The sequence below is a fragment of the Paroedura picta genome, chromosome 4 (genome assembly GCF_049243985.1).
Source record: "Paroedura picta isolate Pp20150507F chromosome 4, Ppicta_v3.0, whole genome shotgun sequence".
Classification (NCBI taxonomy): Eukaryota; Metazoa; Chordata; class Lepidosauria; order Squamata; family Gekkonidae; genus Paroedura; species Paroedura picta.
Genome location: NC_135372.1, coordinates 50,159,102 through 50,178,962, shown reverse-complemented (window position 1 = coordinate 50,178,962; position 19,861 = coordinate 50,159,102). Strand labels below are relative to the sequence as shown.

General features: G+C 44.0%; 1 protein-coding gene across 3 annotated transcripts in view; it reads right to left on the bottom strand.

Annotated features, from left to right (window-relative positions):
* The window catches only part of NR5A2 (nuclear receptor subfamily 5 group A member 2), a 184,615-nt gene that overhangs the window by 134,059 nt on the left and 30,695 nt on the right, over positions 1-19,861 (bottom strand). For 2 of the 3 annotated variants that reach the window (XM_077332763.1, XM_077332764.1), the window contains exon 3: positions 16,073-16,197. Coding sequence is in view for 1 of the 3 variants with exons in the window: in XM_077332762.1 (XP_077188877.1) it covers positions 6,726-6,789 (64 nt within the window). In the remaining 2 variants the exon portion in view is untranslated. Of the gene's footprint in view, positions 1-6,725; positions 7,012-16,072; positions 16,198-19,861 lie in introns of those variants that run through there. The other variant, XM_077332762.1, reaches the window with a different exon arrangement.

The window sequence follows — 19,861 nt, the reverse complement described above, 5'->3', positions numbered from 1 at the left end:
CGGGTCCATTCCACACACATGGGCTAAGGCCCTTTCGGGGTCCGTTTGCAGCTGGATTTCCTCCTTCTAAAGTGCACCGAGGCGCATTATCCAGCGCGCTTCTGCCTAAGGAGTGCCGGCGGTTTCCATCGCGTTCATCCGGGAGCGCGATCTTCTCAGCTACGAAAGAAGCGCCGCTTCACGGAAGTATTCGAAAGATCTTTTAGCCAAGTTTCTGCTGAGAAAGTCGTGGGACGCCGAAGTCCTGCGGCCGGGCTGTGCGCTTGCGAGGGGCTGTCCCCTCTTAGGCAAAGTGCTCTAGATGTGGCCGGGCTTTCTGGTCAGCCAGGGAGGGGTGAGATCGTGGGGGCCGCCGGCGGCAGCAGCAGCAGCAGCGAGGTCCCACGAAGGGGAGAAGAAGGGAAGCTTTGGACCGGAAGGTAGCTGCTGGTCTGGCCTTGGAGGAGAGCCCGCGTGGTGCGGTGGTCAAGAGCAGCAGCCTCTACGCTGGAGAACCAGGTTTAGTTCCCCGCTCCTCCACATGCAGCCAGCTGGGTGACCTTGGGCCAGTCACAGTTCTCTCAGGGCTCTCTCAGACCCACCCACCTCACAGGGTGTCTGTTGTGGGGAGAGGAAGGGAAGGCAATTGTAAGCCCCTTCGAGACCCCTTCGGGTGCACACCGGCTTTCGTTGTGGCCACCCAAACCTGCACTTTCGGGTTTCTTCGGGGGCGTGTGTTTCTCGCCCAAGCCGCCCGCGGGACTAGAGCAGCCAGTGCTCTTGGCAAAACTTGGGCGCCCCGCAGCCAAGAGGCGCCCCCGCGAAGCAACATCCCCGATTAAGAGGCGCTGGAGAGAAGACGCCCACCCAGGGCCGAGCAAGTGGCTTGGGCCGAGCTCATCGGCCGAGCCAGTGGCTTGGGGATCAGTAGCCTTGCAGTTCGCCCCCCCACCCCACCCCCAGGGCCAAGGGCCCGTCTTGTGTTCCAGTCGCAGGATTTCCATCGCAGCCGCTGTCCCTCTAGTTGGCCAAGCAAAGTCGCCTCCCAAACCCACGTGGACGGAGCCGGCGGGGGGGGGGACGGGGGGGACGGCCGAGCATTCCTATGAGCCGCCCCAGCGAATGGCCGGAGCCGATTGACGCAGGGGAGGGGAGGGGCGGGGAGCGGCCTCTCCGGCAACCGCCTCGGCCAGAGTCCACGCCGCACAGGGCAGGGAGCGACGCAGGGAGGGAGCCGCAAGCTGCGCCGGAGGGCCGAGGAGGGACGCCCAGCAACGCCTGTCTCCCCTGCCCCGCTCTCAACACCAAGCGGGCCCCACGCGACCCCTGCCTGCCTGCCTGCCTGCCTGCCTGCCTGCCTTCCTCGCCCCCGGAGACTGGTGTGGTGGAAACTCCGCCTCTTGCTGGCTGCCCACATATTTTAGAAAATGCAGCAGCAGCAGCATCTGCTCTCTGAGCAATGGGGGGTGGGTGGGTGGGGGGGGGATTCAACCAAAAATCTCACCCACTCCAGCGCTCTGGCACAAAAGTCTCCAAAACTTATAGTTGAAGTTGGACTCGGCTTGGGAAGAGACTAGTCCCGCCTCCTTTCAATCATCATTCATTCCACAGGCTGTCAGCTCTGGGTTGGGCAACAAAATAAAATCAGAGTCCAGTGGCTCCTTTAAGGCCAGCAAAGGATTATTCAAGGCGTGAGCCACTCTGATTTTGTTTTGTTGTGCTGCTCCAGACCAACAGGGCTCCCCACAAGAATCCAACTCTGGGTTGGGAAATACCTGGAAATGGGAGTGGGGTGGGGTGGAGCCTGAGGAGGGCAGGCTTTGGGGAGGGGAGGGACTTCACTGCCGCAGCATCTACCCTCCAAAGTGGACGTTTTCTCCAGGTGAAACGATTTCTGTTGCCTGGAGATCTGTTGCAATAGTGGGAGATCTACAGCAGCCACCACCTGGAAGTTGGCAACCCTGTTCATTTGGAGCAAAGGTGACAGTTCTTTGCACAGTGAGCTGCAAAGAAGTCCTACTGGATGCAGGCGGAGGTGTCATGGATTGTCTGTTAAAATGTGCACAGCCTACCTGCGTGCTACATTTAATAGGCTTTTGGAGACCTCTCAGCTGCTTAATGCAATGCAAGAAAACTGGCTGCAGAAGGCCACTCACCCACAGCATGATGGGAAACCCAAGACTGCTGCAAATGTGCCTTGCTCTACATGGAGATGCAGCCAAGTACTGACTGGGCCAGTATATTACTTGTCTTTACAAACACATTTGCCTCTTTACTGTTTTGAGGCACGCACTTCAAAATATTCTCCATAAATACGTAAAATGCAACCAGTAAAGCAGCAGTAAAGCAGTTATGTGGTGACAGACTGAAGTAAAGTAGCAATGTTTAGAAGGTCGTTTTTAATGATGAGTACTCTATCTTGAATGCCAGTGAAATGTTTAAGAAGGTAGCTTTGGTTCTTGTCTTCATTAGTGTATGTTTTATAGTATCCAGGGGTGGCCAAACTGTGGCTCTCCAGATGTCAATGGACTACAATTCCCATGAGCCCCTGCTGGCAGCTGGCAGGGGTTCATGGAAATTGTAGTCTATGGACATCTGGAGAGCCGCAGTTTGGCCACCCCTGTGGCATTTGGGGGGCTGCATTTTCGTCTGATTTTGTGATCCGCCTTGAGTCTCAACAGGAAAGGCAGACTACAAAGAAAACGGCAAAGGAAAAAGTAAAGCAGGTTGGCTTCATAGTGCAGGTTTGGGAGCAAGAATGCAAAGGATTCATGTTTGGATGTCCCATCCCAGTCGTAGAACTTTGGTTCAAAAAAGCAGATGTGAGGGAGGCAATATAGATTAGAATTATTATGCCCTCCTTCCCATACTGAATGTGAACCCTCATCCATATACAGGAATTGATATTTTGCCTGTGTTAGACAGTGCTATGCTTAAGGATATCTGGCACATTTAGGGCCCGGGTAAGGATTTTAAGGCAGGGAATGTGATTATGATACATTCATTATCATTTTATTCAGTGCTATCGGCTGGCCTGGCTCCGGGCCCCTGGGCCTGAGGTGCTTCCTGTGTAGACTCCCCGTTGTGCTCCTAGCTACAGAGCCACACTTGCTCTCACCTCCTCCTGATTGATAAGGACGCAAATGGACCCATTTTATAGCCCTGCCTAGAAGTGGCTGATGCCTCAGGGAAGGCATTAGCCAGCAATAAACATTATATGAGCTGCAGAATCTCACTAGTAGATGCCCTGAGCGGCTTGTTCCCCCTTCCCTCCGAAGCAAGTTTTTCAAGTTAGTTCTCCCCCGAAAGTAAACACATGAAAGCTCCTCAACTTTATATTATCAGGAAATGTGTGATTTTATAAGGCAAGGGTGGAAAAAAAAAGAACTAAGCCAGAAAGTGATTTTTATACTGCTTCTAAATACGACAAAGGAATATTCTGTAAATTGCCCTGAGCCACAAAGGGAGGGTGGTATATAAATATAAGAAGAAGAAAAAAACCAAATAGCTCTAATAGAAAAAAGATGGAATTTCGATATTAACTTTTGCCTGGTCAGCAGTCACCACTGGTCAGTTGAGTTGGGACCAAACAAGCAAGAAAGCAAAAGGAAAAGAAAGGAGAAGGATTGTCAGCAAAATATGAGATTACATTTTCAGCTACTTCAGTAGCCCAGCTCTGCTTTCAGAGACTCACAATGGCAGCAGTGGAGTCTCCATATTCTCCCTTCTCTATCACGTCCAGATTTTAGGGCACCACCATCAAGCACAAATTGACTGATTAGCCTACTGCGACGCAAGCAGGAATCGGGAGAAGCCAAAATGTTCCCTGACACCGAGACTGCGCCTTCAAACTAGCAAAATTTAGTCTTTGAGGTGCATTCGGAATTGTATTTAATTTTGCTGCGAAAGGCTAACACGGATCCTCATTTGGAATTTTTAGGACAAGGAATATTCTGGGCATAAAACCACATAGCCCTTATCTACACATTATGTATTTCAAAGTGGAGAAGATGCCTTCCAGTGGAAACGCTGACTCTAGTGACGTGCGATGGAATTGGGGTGGGGTGGGGGACCTGAAGCTCAAGTGAAGAATTCATAAGACGACACAAAGTCATATACATGGCAGAAAATACCTACCGGCCAAAAGCATCCTTGCTCAATCCCAATAGATTTGGGCATTTGTAAGCAAGCAATGTGAAAGGATCCACAATTCCACAGGTCCTGGTGTGGGTGCCTCTCACATGTAAGCTTTTGGATGGCTGGAATACCTAGCCAGTATCACCTTCAGATGCCAGTCTTTTCCAAGTGAAGATATTTCAGAAATATCACTCTTGGTGCAGGCTGCTTTATTCTAGTAGGTTTTGACCCTGGGAGGAGTTGGGGTCAATTAACTTTAACATTCTGTTACTTGGGCTTATATCTGAGTGGCTCCCTGCTTTTTCAAAACTCGGTTTGGTACAGAAGATTGCATCTCTTCAGAGACTATGTGGTAATTGCTACCAGCTTAGTTGTCCTCCAAAAAGCATTAGTCACATGCATACGCACTTGGACAACAAGCTGTGGCAGCTAAATAGAACCTCCATGTTCAGAGGCAGTAAAGTCCAGATGCTGGCGAGCTTTGGCTTTCTCAGCCTGACAAGGCATGTGTCTGGCTATGATTGGAAACCAAATACTGGGGTAGAGATACTGTTGGTCTGATCCAGCTAAGTTCTTATGATGCTCTCAGCAAAAACTGAACATTTTTTAATGCAACTGCTACAAAATTGAAAATATGCAACACTTTGATCATCCATTAGCACCTATCCCATTACTGAGACTCTGTCCGTGTTAAATAATGACAGTAGTATCAGGGGCTGCATAAACTAGGTCTAATTTGACTTCCAGTTGTGGACATAAAATTTGACCTGAACATGGCTTCCTAATTTCCTTTCCAGTGGACTAATTGCTGGTCACAGCCTGGTTGCTCTTATAGCCGCTAATGTTATTAAAGTTATGTTTGGCTTTTACCTAAGACCAAAATGATCTCCTTTTTTCCTAGAGTTCCCTCCCCCTTTCCATTTTATTTACTGTTATTAGGAAGAATCTAGAATACCAAAAGAAAACCGTTATGATAAGGCAAAACTGGAGCTGGATATGCAGCTATTTGAGAACATGAAAGGTTAGGCATGTATCTAGGCAGACCATATGGGAACATTGCTTACCCAATTAATTTTAATTTTTTCCTTTTCCTTAGGTGATTGAAAAATGCGTTTTTCTTTTTGAATGACTGAAGAATATACACTGCTTAAACTGAACTATCACAGTTTATGTGATAGTTTCTTCTGTGAGAAAATCAAGGGGTAGGATTCAGGTAGATCTTTCACTCAGTCTTGCCTAGTTCCTGTCTTTACAACACCTCTGACATACCTACAAATCCAGTTTAATGGGGATCCTGCATTTTCCTCTGGCAGGAAAACTGGTTGGATCCAACTGGGGGCTAAATTTAATGCCTGTAGAACATCCTCAAAGTGAATTAATGTTGCTTGTAATGAAACACCATCTTCCTTCTTAACCTGAAAAACACTTTCCTGGGAATCAGGCCCATTGAATAAAATGGGTCTTATGAATAAAACAATTTAAGAATACTTTCTGCAACACAGCTTCCTTATTCCCTTTACTCACTGATATCAAAGACAGATTTTGAACACAGTAAAGCTGCTGAATTGCACCTTACAGAAGAAATCATCAAATTTTTCCAACCAATAACCATAATGTGGGAATTCATTAATCCAGGTCAACAAATGCCAGCAGTGAGGGTGTGTCCAGGGATGTGTAGATCAAGGTCTATTTAAAAGTTTCACGATGGACTGAGTTTTCTCCAGTTCTGATAAACTGATTATTGCAGTGGGTGTCGCGCTATACAAAAACTACTAGCAAAACTTCACAAATGAGGACGAAGAAATACTCCTTCCCCTAGAAATAACACATCACTATACTAGATTATACAAACTGACAAATACCTGAAGAAGTCACGACTTGTTAGGCAAAAATACTATGGCATAGCCTTATCTCTGTTCTCATTCCAACCTTATTTGAAATGTGCAGAGAAACTAAATGGAGAATACACTTCAAGATTACCACATTTTTTTAGAGGCCAGTTTACCAAATGCCTCACTGTGTTAAAATTTCCTACCCTTTTAATTTCACAATAAATTAGGCAAATTCATAAAGAGAACCCAACTTAATGTGCCATCTGAGATGCGCATATTCTCTTGGATCATGATGCTGCTTCTTTTTTTTGGGGGGGGAAGGGTATGACCCACAATTTAACATTTTCAAATAGAAAGAGATTTGCAAATAGAAAAAGATCTGTGCACACATTTAATTATCTCTGTGAAAGAATTGCTACTTTGTGCCTAAAACTAAGTTCATACCCCATCATAAACATATTACATTTGCAGCCAATATCTAAACAAAAATATACTATTTTGTCACCCGTGTGTTTACATTTTGCTAATTTTTATTTAGTATTTACATTTCGCTGCTAATTTATTTAGTTCTTATTCTTTTGACACATAGGTCTGTAATCATAAACGCACATACTGAGAAGTAAATGCCATCGAAGTCAACGTCTTCCTTTTGAGCACATGTGCACAAGATGGGGCTTCTTCTTCTCAAGTGATCTTATAAAGAAGATTTCCCCACCCTTAATAGCTGAGGAGGGTAAGGGTTAACCCTATGAGACAGTCAGAAAAAATCCTACTTACCACCTGGAATAAGTCCATGTTTTATAGACTCCTGTGTGTTGCCAGTATCCGAACCAGAAGACATAATTAGGTGCAAATATATAATGCCCTTGAGTTGCAGGTATTCAGCATTGAGCACAGCAAAAGGCAAGGCTTGTAAACTTTTCTGGCCTTGGGACGCAGGCTACAGTAACCTTCAGTGAAAGTTAGGGAGCAGTCCATCAACCTCACACACACACACACACACAAAATCCAATAATTCAGAAAGTAACAGGCGCGTCGTTGAATGGACTCTGCTCTTTTTTCAGCATTAGTGACCCTCTGCAAACCATCCATCCCATTTCATGATGGTCTCTAATCAGGAGAACTGGAGCCCTGGATAGGCTCAGCCGGGTCACATGACTCTGAGCAGGTTGATAAGAGGACCCTGTTATAAAGTGACAGCAAAAAAGAGATAAGAACTCTTGGCAGATAACAGCCAAGAAATGATTAACTCCAGGCTGGAGAGGTGCTATGAAACAGAGAGAGGAAGGCTGTAAACCTCTGGGGGTCAAGAGATCATACGGAATGGACAGCCCCCCTTTTCCAATGTAAAGTGTAACATCTATAAACTCATGTTTGTGACCTGCCCTCTTGATGTCATGATCTCTTTGCAGAGCCCGATAACAATGCCTGAGCATTCGGGGCTTCTGTAAATACTTCTGGATGGCAGAACAAGCAAACATTCATCCCTTCGCTGAGACCTGCAAACGTATTTATTGCTCTGCATCCCAAAGCAATAGTGCAGGGCAGGCCCATGGAGATTTTCTGTCTGACACAAACATTTTATGGTCCTTATTCATTAGACAAGAGACTATCCCCATCTTGTTTGACGGAGAGTTGCCAGTTAAAAGTGTAAACTATTTTTTCCTGAAATCTCTTAAGCCCCTTATTGTGCGGTTAAACACCATTATCCTGGGAAAATAATAGCTCCACTCACAATGCGTTTTTTTCTGGGTGAGGAAATGTTTTCTCTAAGATCTTCCCAAATATTTTTCCCAAAGAGGCAGCAGGATATTGCTTAAATATAGGCAGCCTTAGGCTCCCTGATTTGGAATGGCTACTCCCAGTTCAGCCCTTGTGATGTTACACTCACATTCATGGCTGTCAATCTAGCAACTCACCCCGCTTTTTACTACCCAAAGGTAGAATCATAGAGTTGGAAGGGGGCATACGGGCCATCTAGTCCAACCCCCTCCCTCCAATACAGGATCTGCTTGAAGACTGTCAGTGAGGCAGAGCTCACCACCTCTTTAGGCAGTTGCTAAACTACTCTTGACTGTGAACATTTTTCCCGATATCTAGCAGATATCATTCTCCACGTAGTTTAAACCCATTTCTGTAGGTCCTATTTCCTGTCTCCAAGTGGCTTACAATCTCCTTCCCTTCCTCTCCCCATGACAGATACCCTGTGAGGGAGGTGAGGCTGAGAGAGCTCTAACAGAATTGCTCTGCAAGAACAACCCTAATAGAACTGTGACTAGCCCAGCTGGCTACATACATAGGAGTGAGGAATCAAACCTGGTTGTCCAGGTTAGAGGCTGCTACTCTTAACCGCAACATCAAGCTGGCTCTCCTCCAGATGCCACTAGGGTAAATCTGCCAGTCTCCAGGTGGTAGCTGGAGATCCCCTGGGATTACAACAGGTCTCCAGGCAGTGGGGATCATTTCACTGGGAAAGAAACTGGACACTTTTGAAGTTGGAATCTATGGTTTTATGCTCCATTGAGGTCCCTTCCCACCCGAGTCCTGCCCTTCTCAGGCTTCACCCCCAAATTCTCCAGGCATTTCCCACCTCAGAGCTGGCAACCCTAAATTTGTGAGTTATCATCTCACTCATGGCTCCTTCAAGTATAATGAAGTCAGTAATAGATGTCAATAGTATTATAATGTAGTATGAAAATCATTTCAACTTTCATTTCAATAATTTACTCCTTAGGCCAGGGGTAGTCAAACTGCGGCCCTCCAGATGTCCACGGACTACAATTCCCAGGAGCTCCTGCCAGCGAATTCGCTGGCAGGGGCTCCTGGGAATTGTAGTCCGTGGACATCTGGAGGGCTGCAGTTTGACTATCTCTGCCTTAGACGCATGATTCCAGCATACACTATCCAGTATTAAGGCAGCTGGAGTGCATTTCCCAAAGTTTAGAGCTGTTCTACCCATTATACAGAATGAGATGGGAAACTGAAGGCCAGAGAGATTCCTGGGTGCTCATTTTAAAACCTTGGCATTTTATTTTAGAAATAGGTACACAAAGCCCAATTTAGGTTTGAAGCTGAATCAAGGTGGAAGCTGATTTTCTCTCTACCCCTAGAAATACAACTGATCTCCAAAAAATAGTGATAAGCCCCCCCCCTGCCCCCGAGAAGATGGCTGTTTTGGACGGTGAACCTGAGGGCACCGAGCTCCCTCCCCCAAACCCCACCCCCAGGCTCCACCCCAAATCTCCAGGAATTTTCCTACCTGGAGTTGGTAACCCTATTTCTTGCCATGCCATGTTTCTGACCTGAAGCCAAGTCTAGATTTGCAACAGAATGAGGTGGCAATGAAGCGATATAGTGCTAAGGTGCTAAAGGAGAGTGTACCACTTCAGACTGCTTGAGAGAATCATATTCGTACAAAGTTTGCCTGCATCAACAATTTCCTGCTAATGGGAAATTAGCAAAACACACAAAGGAATTCCAACTTTCCCTACCAATGTGCTAATTTTAAACTTTCAGGAAGCTCATTACATGGAGGAATGATAGAAACAGTAGCCTTTCCCACCCACTGTGGTACAGCTCATTCAGTAACCTCGGGATTCTTCCACTACATTTTGGTGGATCTGTAGACCCATACACACCCATGGAGTTGCTATTTGTCATTCAGGCATTTACTGATATGTTTTTGTCATGGTGCAAAGCAGCTCTGTGGAGTCATATTTGGGGATGGGCACAAAATAGGAAGATATATGTAGGTTTGTGGAACCACGAACTATCACCAGCTTTTAAGAACCAAACCAAGGGGGGTGGAATTTTGCAAACTCTGTTCAGGAAAATGGGAAGTCAACACTAAGGAATGTGGCAAAATGGGAAGAACCCCTTTTGAAACTGAAATGGCTAGTTTGAAACTGATGAGTGTTTCCAATGCTGGAGAATTCTGTCCTCCCATTGCTTTGAATTTTGGTAAACATTTTGCTTGAGCGGAGACAGTGTGTCTGGAAATGTATCCATTCGCATACTGGCATGAACCTCCATGAACTGTTGGAAAGTTCATGGAAAGTTCTTGCCGGTTGACCTTCCATGCAATTGTTTGCAAGCCACAAACCAGCCAAAATTTGTCAGGCACTTTAGTTCATGAACCAATTCATGTCCATCCCTAGTTGTGTCTGGTTAGGAATATTGTACAGGAGGAAAGATTGAGAGAAAGATTATCCCCATGCACTTCACTCCCAATTTGAACAGGAGACCAGCACTCTTGCTATTCAAACAGAAAAATACATGGGATCCTTGACACAGTTTTAATACTCAAGTGTAGCTTGACTCTGCCTGAGGTGATAAAATTCATAACTGCAGCAATTCAGAATCCAGGTGAATGCTCATTTTTGTAAACAACTCCCATATGCAGAAAATGAGCCCAGCAGACAGAAAGAGTTGGTGTCATCCCCTTCCCACACCTAAGTGCTCATTTACTATACCAAACAATTTTTTATGCAGAGGAGAATTTAAATATTTAACTGTCCAGTGGCAGGGTTAAGCAGCATTGCCTAGATTGCTAGTTACTGTTTGCATCTAGCCCTTCATTCTGTCTCATAGATAAGACTGCTGTTAAGTTTGAATGCAATGTTTGATACTTAGGGCACATTCTTTCTTCTGTGCTTAGCAACAATCTCTTTAATTATTATAATTTACTGCTATAAGATATGCCAGTGGTTTTGTTGGTTCACCTGAACATGTTGCACATTATAGACAAGGATTAGTAATTGTGGGCTAATTGTCTTTCAGGAAAATTAGTCTGCTGTTACAAATATTCTCATCAAGGGTCCCTTTTCCTGGAGATGCTTGTGTTATCCAGAATGTTTTGAAATAGATCTTGACATTTCTGTATTGGAAGAAGAGTCTTAGGACATCAAGTCATATAAGAACATCTCCCTGAACTATCTTAGGAAGCAGCAACCCAGAGATGGTGAAGAGAAAGTTCCATCATTGCTTCCGATAAGGCTTCTGTGGAAACATCTTCAGATTCATATGAGTTCTTCCACAGAAACTTTCTCACCTTCCTTGTTTTCCTCCCACATCTCTGACTGATGGGAACAAAGTTAATGGTGCTAAGCGATCTGGACCTCAGGCTTATATTTGTGGTGACAGCGTATGGAAGATCTCAAGAGAAAAGTCCTGCATTTTTTCGTGGATACCCACTGCAACTCTCATAGTGTACTAAAGCCTCAGACTTGGGATATGCGTGGTTGCCAATGAAGATGTGCTCTTATTGTCAGTAACTGGGAATGGCCAATGGCTTTTCCCATAACTGCTCTGTGTCCTGTACATGTTTCCCTTGACATATCTGGTAACTTATTAGTGCTATTTGGCTAGATAGACCATTAGTCTGACCCAGTATTGCTGTTCTTAGGCTTTTTGTTCTTAAAGTCAGGACCTATTGGATAATTAATTAAACAAGTATTGATGGCACTTTGTGAGGGGCATGCTTAATGTTGAATATGAGGGGAAAGGACACTTTGCATGGACAAAGAAGCCCTAACAAGCAATTGTGCGCTTGACTTCTGAACCTTTCCCATGCAACAGCCCACGGGTTCCCTCCCCTTTAACTACCGATTGGTCTAACTTATTGGCACGCTAAGAAAAATGATATTAATGAGGGGCATTAGCTACACCGAAGCTTATCTAGAAAGCTCATTTGCTAGAAGTGATAGCTTCGCCAATCGCACTATGAGAAAATGCCAGATTTTTTTTCTTTACTCAACAGGCAAAGGGGTGGGAAAGAATTTGTATTTGCAGAGCAGGTAGCAGGTGGTCTGCCACCAGTCTTTCCGGATGTTAGCAAACTGCAGGCAATTCACATGATGAATCAGGGTTCTTCCCACGAGGGTGGAGCAGATTTTAAAATGGCCTTTTCTCGTGCTTAAACTTCCTAGAAGCATCTTTGGGAGTATAGAAGATTGCTAGGAGAACTGGATGAGGGGATACAAACCATTGGGACAGATGAGGGAAAAAGACTGCTGAGTTGCAAACATTGTGGGTGAACCTCAAGTCCTTCTCCTCTGGGAGATGTATATGACTTGGAAGCTCTGTTGTTTAGAGTGGAGAGTGTCTTATTTGGAATTATGAGAAACATACCACCTGGTGCCAGAGATAATCGGTCACACCATGTACTGTTATGGTCAGATAAATACTGGAAAGTACAAAGGGCACTAATAATTAATCAGGGACTAGTCTAGTACTCTGCAGCTGATGTGCCACAATGGTGTTTTTCCAGAGCAGTCCAGTGAGTTCAACAATTCATTCACAATTGCTATACAACCAAGTTTGACAATGAATTCTTTGCTCTTAAATAGACCACAAACTTTTTCATCCCCCCCCCCCCCCCCTGTCCATGACAATTGGAACACTAACAATATGTATTCCACCATGAGCTTTCAGGAAACTTACTTTTCCATCTATGTTCTGGAAGAATCCAGGTCTGACTCACAAAAGCTCCTATGTCCCCTCCTTTCAGAGAGACTCAAACGTGAGGTTACGCTGTTAGTTTTTACTAGTTTAAAATGTATTTATGGGTTTTTATGGTTTTATTGTTTATATTGATGTAAGCTGCCCCGATTTGACTGACTCAAGAGTGGCGCACTAAAAATGTAATTATAAAACAAATAAAGATCCCACTGGCCCTCTGTTTTATTTTGCTAAATAGACTGAGGTGGACCCATTGATAGGTATGAATTATGAAGAGATGGTGAACAAATACTGCACATAGATAACGGTGATCAAGTCGACACTATACACTTGGCCTTTTGAAAGGTTTTTTGACAAGGCACCTTACCAAAGACTTCTGAGTAAGTTTGGCATTCAGGAGATTGGGAGATGAGTCTGCATGAGTTAAAGACTGATTACATGAAAGGACACAGAGAGAAGGAGTCCGTGGACAGTTCACTCATTGGAAAGTGAGCAGGCCAACTAAGGCCTGGAGCACCTTTCCTATGAAGAAAGGCTAAAGAGACTGGAGGATGATCTGATAGAGATTAAAACCATTATGAACAGAACAGAGATGGTGGGTAGAAGTAGGGTTTTTTTCCTGCCTTTCCCAGAATACCAGTGCTGGAGAGCATCCCATGAAACTGATGGATGGACAAAAGCAAATACTTCTGTACTCAATGAATGATTAAAATGTGGAATTTATTGCCAAAGGTTGTTCTGATGGCTACAGACATAGATGGCTTTAGAGGGGCATTTGATACATTTATGGAGGGTCGGTCTATCAACAACTACTGGCCACAATGACTAATAGGAATGTCTGTGGTCAGAGGTAGTAAACATCTGAATACCAGTGCCGGGAGGCCTCTATGCTGATGCTGCACTCTAGTATATCTGGTTGGCCACTGTGTGAGACAGGATGCTGGACTAGATGGGCCTGGGGTTTGATCCAGCAAGGCTCTTCCTATGTTTCTCTCTGAATTCCTCATGGAAAGCTTTATACATTTTAATTTTACAAACTTATACCAATACACAACAGGCATCCCATTTGAAGAATGTATAATAAGCAGGACATACAAACTTACAGAGCTGTACATATATTCTAGGACTGAACCACTCTGCCCTGAAGGCATCTCACTGTACCCTTTCTCCTGAAACAATTCATGTGTGTGTGTTACATGCCATCAAGTCACTTCCAACCTATGAATCAACATCCTGCAAAATACCCTAGTGTTAATAGCCTTACTCCCATCTTGCAACCTGACAGCTGTGGCTTCCTTTATTGAGTTAATCTATCTTGTGTTGTGCCTTCCTCTTTTCCTGCTGCCTTTAACTTTTCCTAGCCTTATTGTTTTTTCCACTGACTGATAATGTGACTAAAGTAGGATAGCCTCAGTTTATTCCTTTTAGCTTCTAGGGAGAGTTTAGGCTTGATTTGGTCTAAAACCCACTTAGTTGTCTTGTTGGCTGTCAACAGTATCCATAAAACTCTCCTCCACATTTCGAAGGAATTGACTTTCTTCTTGTCAGCATTCTTCAAGGTCCCGCTTTCCCACCCATATACAGTAATGGAGAACACTATTGCTGAATGCACTTGATCTTGGTGGCCAGCAATGCATCCCTATACTTAAGGATCTTTTCTAGCCCCTTCATAGCCCCTCCCCAGTCTCAATCTCCTTCTGATGTCATGGTTGCAGTCTTCCTTTTGGCTGATGATGGGCCAAGGAACAGAAAATTCTGACCAACTTCAGTTTCTTAATTGTCAACCTTAAAGCTCTGTAATTCCCTAGTATTCATTACTTTTGTCTTCTTAATGTTCAGCTACAATCTTGCTTCAACACTCTTCCGCTTTAACCTTCATCAGTAGTTGTTTCAGGTCTTCACTGTATTCTGCCAGATATGCCTTTAGCATATCTCAAATTGTTAATGTTCCTTCCACCAATTTTCACCTTCATTTAAATCTAATCCAGCTGCATACAAAGATAGAGGGATAAAATGTATTCTTGCCTGCCACCTTTGTGAACTGAAACCCATTCTGTCTCTCCATATTCTTTGACTAACCTAGCAGCAGCCTCTTGTCCGTGGTACAGGAGATCTCTGTACCATCATCAACATAATCAGATGCTGTGGCACACCCATTTGTTTTAAAACCAACTATAGCTTTTTATGCCCCACACAGTTAAAAGCTTTGCTGTATTCTATGAAATACAAGCTGATTTTCTTCTGAAATTCCCTTATATGCTCTAGTAACCAAGGGATATTTTCAATATGATCTCTAGTGCCTCTTCCTTTCTGAATCCAGCTTGAACATTTGCCTTTTCTCATTCCATATTTAGTATTTTAGTCTTGATTGTAAAAAATTTTGAGCATCACTTGTGTGAGAAATAAATGGGATGGTTTGGTAGTTGCTGCAGTCTTTGACGTCTCTTTTGGAGTTGGGATGTAAACTGAGCATTTCCAGTCTGTTCTGTTTTCCATTTTGTTGTCATAATTTTGTTAAGATTTTGATGGACTCTGTGGTTTGACATAGCTCTACTCATATCGTATCCTCAACTGGTAATTTTTTTTCCTCCCAATTATTCTCAGTGAAGTTTTCACTTCACTTTCTAGAACTGTAGGTTCTTCTTCAAACATTTCTTGGAAGGAATCCATTATTCTTTCATCTCTTTTGCATTCCTATCTTTTCTCTCTTTCTTTTCTTTTATTTATTTATGGGATTTATAGTCCACCCTATTTTATCCTCTTCAGGAAGTTTTAGGGAAAGTAGGCTATAGCCATGATCCACAGCCCACCACATTTCTGTTCAATATTTATTGAAACTTCAGTCATTTGTTTCAAGGACAGGAAAATTTTCACTAGGACTGTAGTTCCTTTTGAGAGCTATTATAAAAGGAATACTTGTAACTGAAGAACTTGTTTTCTGAAAGCATTTATAGAATTGTGGAATGCTCTGGTAATTCTTCTACCTGTTTACTAGCATTAAATGACATGAAGTCCTAATAGTGCAGTGTTGTGTTCTAGTTACCTATGATTATCAGCACATCTTATTTAGGCATGTGAACAATTTCTTCCTCAACACTTGCATAAAAGCTTTCAATTTCTTCCTCATCAAAAATTGTAGTTGGGGCCTAAACCTGAATGATAGTTATATTGATAAGCTTTCCATGAAGTCTGATTGATATTGTTCAGTCAGACTTTGTATTATTGCCTCAGACTGCTTGCGCTTCAGCTTGCCTCACTATTTGATCAACTCCATTCCTTCTGTGTTTGTCATTCCCTGAGTAAAATACTTCCTAATTTTCTGACGGAAAATGTCCTAATCCAGTCCCACTTTAATTTGCATATTCTCTAACAATAAGAATTCTCCAAAGAATCATTCTATGAGTCACCAAGGATGATCATCAACAGTGGACATCAGAAAACTCTTTACTTGTGAGTCCACAGAACTGGTTTTCACATGTACAAGGCTCCTTTGATCCTACCTCCATATACACAAATCCATTATACTAAAAATATAATATTAATTGGCAAATTAATCATCTTATCTTGGGCACATATCTTTCAAACACTTCAACTGCATTAGATCAATCCAAGCCAAGATCCCCAAGTGTAAATTCAGGGGGACTTAATCTCATACAACTACTCACATTAGAAGCCTTCACATGGTATTTTGTGGAGTTCCTTGGAATCTTATCAGGAATAGCTTGCTGAGAAGATCCATAACGGCAGGGAAACTTCCAGGAAACTCAGCTTGCCCGTTACCAACCTTCCTCTGTAAACAAGAATGCCAGGATTTTATAATGTTTATGCTTAGTTCAAGTGGAGCAATGACAAGCACCTCCCCTCCAATGCCCTGTGCATTATGTGATCTTAGTGTGTGCCCAGAATCATCTGCAGTGACAGATGTTCTGTGGCACATGCTGTGGAAGGGGGTCCTTAGCAGACAACAGTGAACCCAGCGTTGGCAATAGGGCAGTTCATGACATAAGCAGTATGAGTTAAAGTCTCAAAATGCTGGTCTTACTCCTCTTGTCCATTGCGGCCCACTCAGTTACGGCTTACCTTGCCTCCTCCTCTCCCTCTTCATTGCCCCCCCCTACAACTTCCTAGAGTGAGAATGAGTGAGATGGGTGCATAAGTGAGGAAATACAGCTGCCATTCCTTCTCTTTGCTTCCATTCACTCACTCAGAGCCTCTTGTGGCACAGGGTGGTAAGGCAGCAGAAATGCTGTCTGAAGCTGTCTGCCCATGAGGTTGGGAGTACGATCCCAGCAGCCGGCTCAAGGTCGACTCAGCCTTCCATCCTTCCGAGGTCGGTAAAATGAGTACCCAGCTTGCTGGGGGGTAAACGGTCATGACTGGGGAAGGCACTGGCAAACCACCCCGTATTGAGTCTGCCATGAAAACATTAGAGGGCGTCACCCCAAGGGTCAGACATGACTCGGTGCTTGCACAGGGGATATCTTTACCTTTTACCTTTACTCACTCACTCATCCAGCCTTTCCCCTGTAGCCACCATTCCCCTGCTTACCCACCCACTCTTGGTGCTATAAGAGGTTAGTACACAGTAGTGGCTTGACACCACACTCCTCAACATTTTATAGAACTGAGGTGATACATATGGCAGGACCCTGCCTTATAGTATGGCATACTGTCCCCAACAATCAGTGGCACCCCTCAATAGTCTAGAATTGTGTCCAAGCCAGGCACTGTTAAGTCTACCAAGACCGTGCTGGGACAGACTCCATCTTCTTCTTAGCCACAGGTTCAACACGACAGTTACAGCCTGAGACATGCATCACTCTACTCTGTTTCCCCCACTCCATTGTACTGCTGATTAAGTGACTGGCAGAACTGTGTTTGCCTAGGGGATCCTAGGCAATTTCCTTTGTCTAACACCCATGACCCACTCTTGGCTGACCTCAATAGATAGATCCATTGCCATGATAGTTCCTTTTTTCCATTAAAGACCCATTAACGCCCATCTCCAGATCTGGCCAGGCCATTTTCCTACTTCCTGCCACCTCAAGTCCTGATTCAGACCCATTTGGAACAACATGCACACTGGTCATGTTGCTGATTTCTCTGCCTCTCTGGTCATCGAGAAACGTAATTATACTGAAACCTCTTTTGCCACTCTATTTTTCCCTATCTGCCTGATTACTAGTGTGCTAGATATATTTTTCTCTATTTTGTTATTTTCATTCTAATAAATATTGTTACTATTTTTACTATAGCTATTTGTGCCTGCCTTGAGTTCTTAAGGGTTTAATCACCCCGTAAACATTGGCAAATGATCCATTTTGCTGCATCACCACCTTTTGCCAAGACAATTCCCCACTACTGAATATACAGGTGTCACAGGACATGTGTATAAGTGCATTTCTGGTAACAGATGCTGCCATGCCTGAGGATCTGCAAAAACCGAATGCTGGGGCTGTGCTCACCTCTCTGGCATTGCTTATTTTAGCATCTCCCTCCACTGTTAAAACGTGACTGCAAATGCACCTGGCATCTTTTGAGTGAAATCAATAGTTTTACTTTAATGAAGCCCAGGTACATGCTAAGATGTGTATGAGCTTTTAGGAATAAGTTTACGATTTTCCCAGGAGGATGTTGAATTTCATTCTTGAAATCCTTCCTATTTGGTGTTGTTATCTGACGTTCCATCTTTAACTCAGCCAGAAGGATTTTCTCTTGATGCGCAAATGAAGGAGAAATGACTAGGATTCCAGTAGTTAAAAATAGATCAATTTATTATGAAGCTATCAGATGGAAAATGACTGGGATGTTTTCTTTGGTTAAGAGTTCAAAGTTGCCCACCGGTACACAATATAGTCATGCCCTAGAAAACATTCCAGAAAAACAGCTACTTCTGCTTCATTGATTATGCTAAAGCCTTTGATTGTGTGGAGCACAACAAAGTGTGGCAAGTTCTTAAAGAGATGGGAATACCAGAGCATCTTACCTGTGTCTTGAGAAACCTAAATGCAGGTCAAGATGCAACAGTGAGAACTGGGCATGGAATCACTGATTGATTCAAAATCGAGAAAGGAGTTTGGCAAGGCTGTATACTGTCACCTTGCCTATTTAATTTGTATGCGGAGCACATCATGAGAAAGGCGGGGTTAGATGAGTCACAAATTGGGATCAAGATTGCAGGGAGAAATATCAACAACCTCAGATATGCAGATGATACCACTCTAATGGCAGAAAGCAAAGAGGAACTAAAGAGCCTCTTTATGCGGGTGAAGGAGGACAGTGTAAAAGTTGGCTTGAAACTCAACATCAAGAAAACTAAGATCATGGCATCCGGCAATTCCTGGCAAATAGATGGGGAAGAAATTGAGGTAGTGACAGATTTTATTTTCCTGGGCTCCAAGATCACTGCAGATGGGGACTGCAGAAAGAAATTAAAAGACGCTTGCTCCTGGGGAGGAAAGCTATGACAAATCTGGACAGCATCCTAAAAAGCAGAGACATCACCCTGCGAACTAAAGTGCGTCTAGTCAAGGCTATGGTCTTCCCAGATGCAATATATGGCTGTGAAAGTTGGACCATAAGGAAGGCCGAGCGTCAAAGAATTGAGGCTTTTGAACTCTGGTGCTGGAGAAGACTCTTGCGAGTCCCTTGGACTGCAAGGCAAACAAACCGGTCAGACCTAGAGGACATCAGCCCTGACTGCTCCTTAGAAGGCCAGATCCTGAAGATGAAACTGATGAGAAGGCAGGTCTCTCTGGAGAAGAGCCTAACTCTGGGAGTGATTGAGGGCAAAAGAAGAAGGGGACGACAGAGAATGAGATGGCTGGATGGAGTCACTGAAGCAGTCAGTGCAAACTTAAATGGACTCCGGGGAATGGTAGAGGCCAAGAGGGCCTGGAGGATCATTGTCCATGGGGTCGCGATGGGTCGGACACGACTTCGTACCTAATAACAACAATAAGAAGAAATCATTCATTACCTGTGGTCCATGTTGCTTTATGTTTTGGGGTATTTGATGAGCGATGTGACATAATGCTGGAATGACAAAGAACGGTGTTGATTGTACTGGCTCACCATGTGTAATCTCCCTTGCAAATAAAGAACTCACTCTAATTATTCAGGGGAAAGCTTTGGTCAAAGTTTGTTGAGAACTTGTATCCTCTGCTATGAAAACAAAATTGGAAGCTCATGCAGGAGGAACTGCTTGCTAAATACGGCTGAATCATGACAGGAAGCAGGAGAGGGAGAGTTGCCAGAGGAGGAGGGAAAGAAGTAGTGGGGAAAGCTGGATTCTTGGGCTCTGATCCAGTTACAAGTAGTTGTGACTAAAACCTACTGAAACCAGTGAAACAAGGCAGCTGAAGTATGAGGCTTATTGCTCTCAGTGGGCCTGAGTCACCTTTAACTTTAGCCTGATTGAGGTCCTTTCTACTAAACCAGTCCCTTTTGAAATT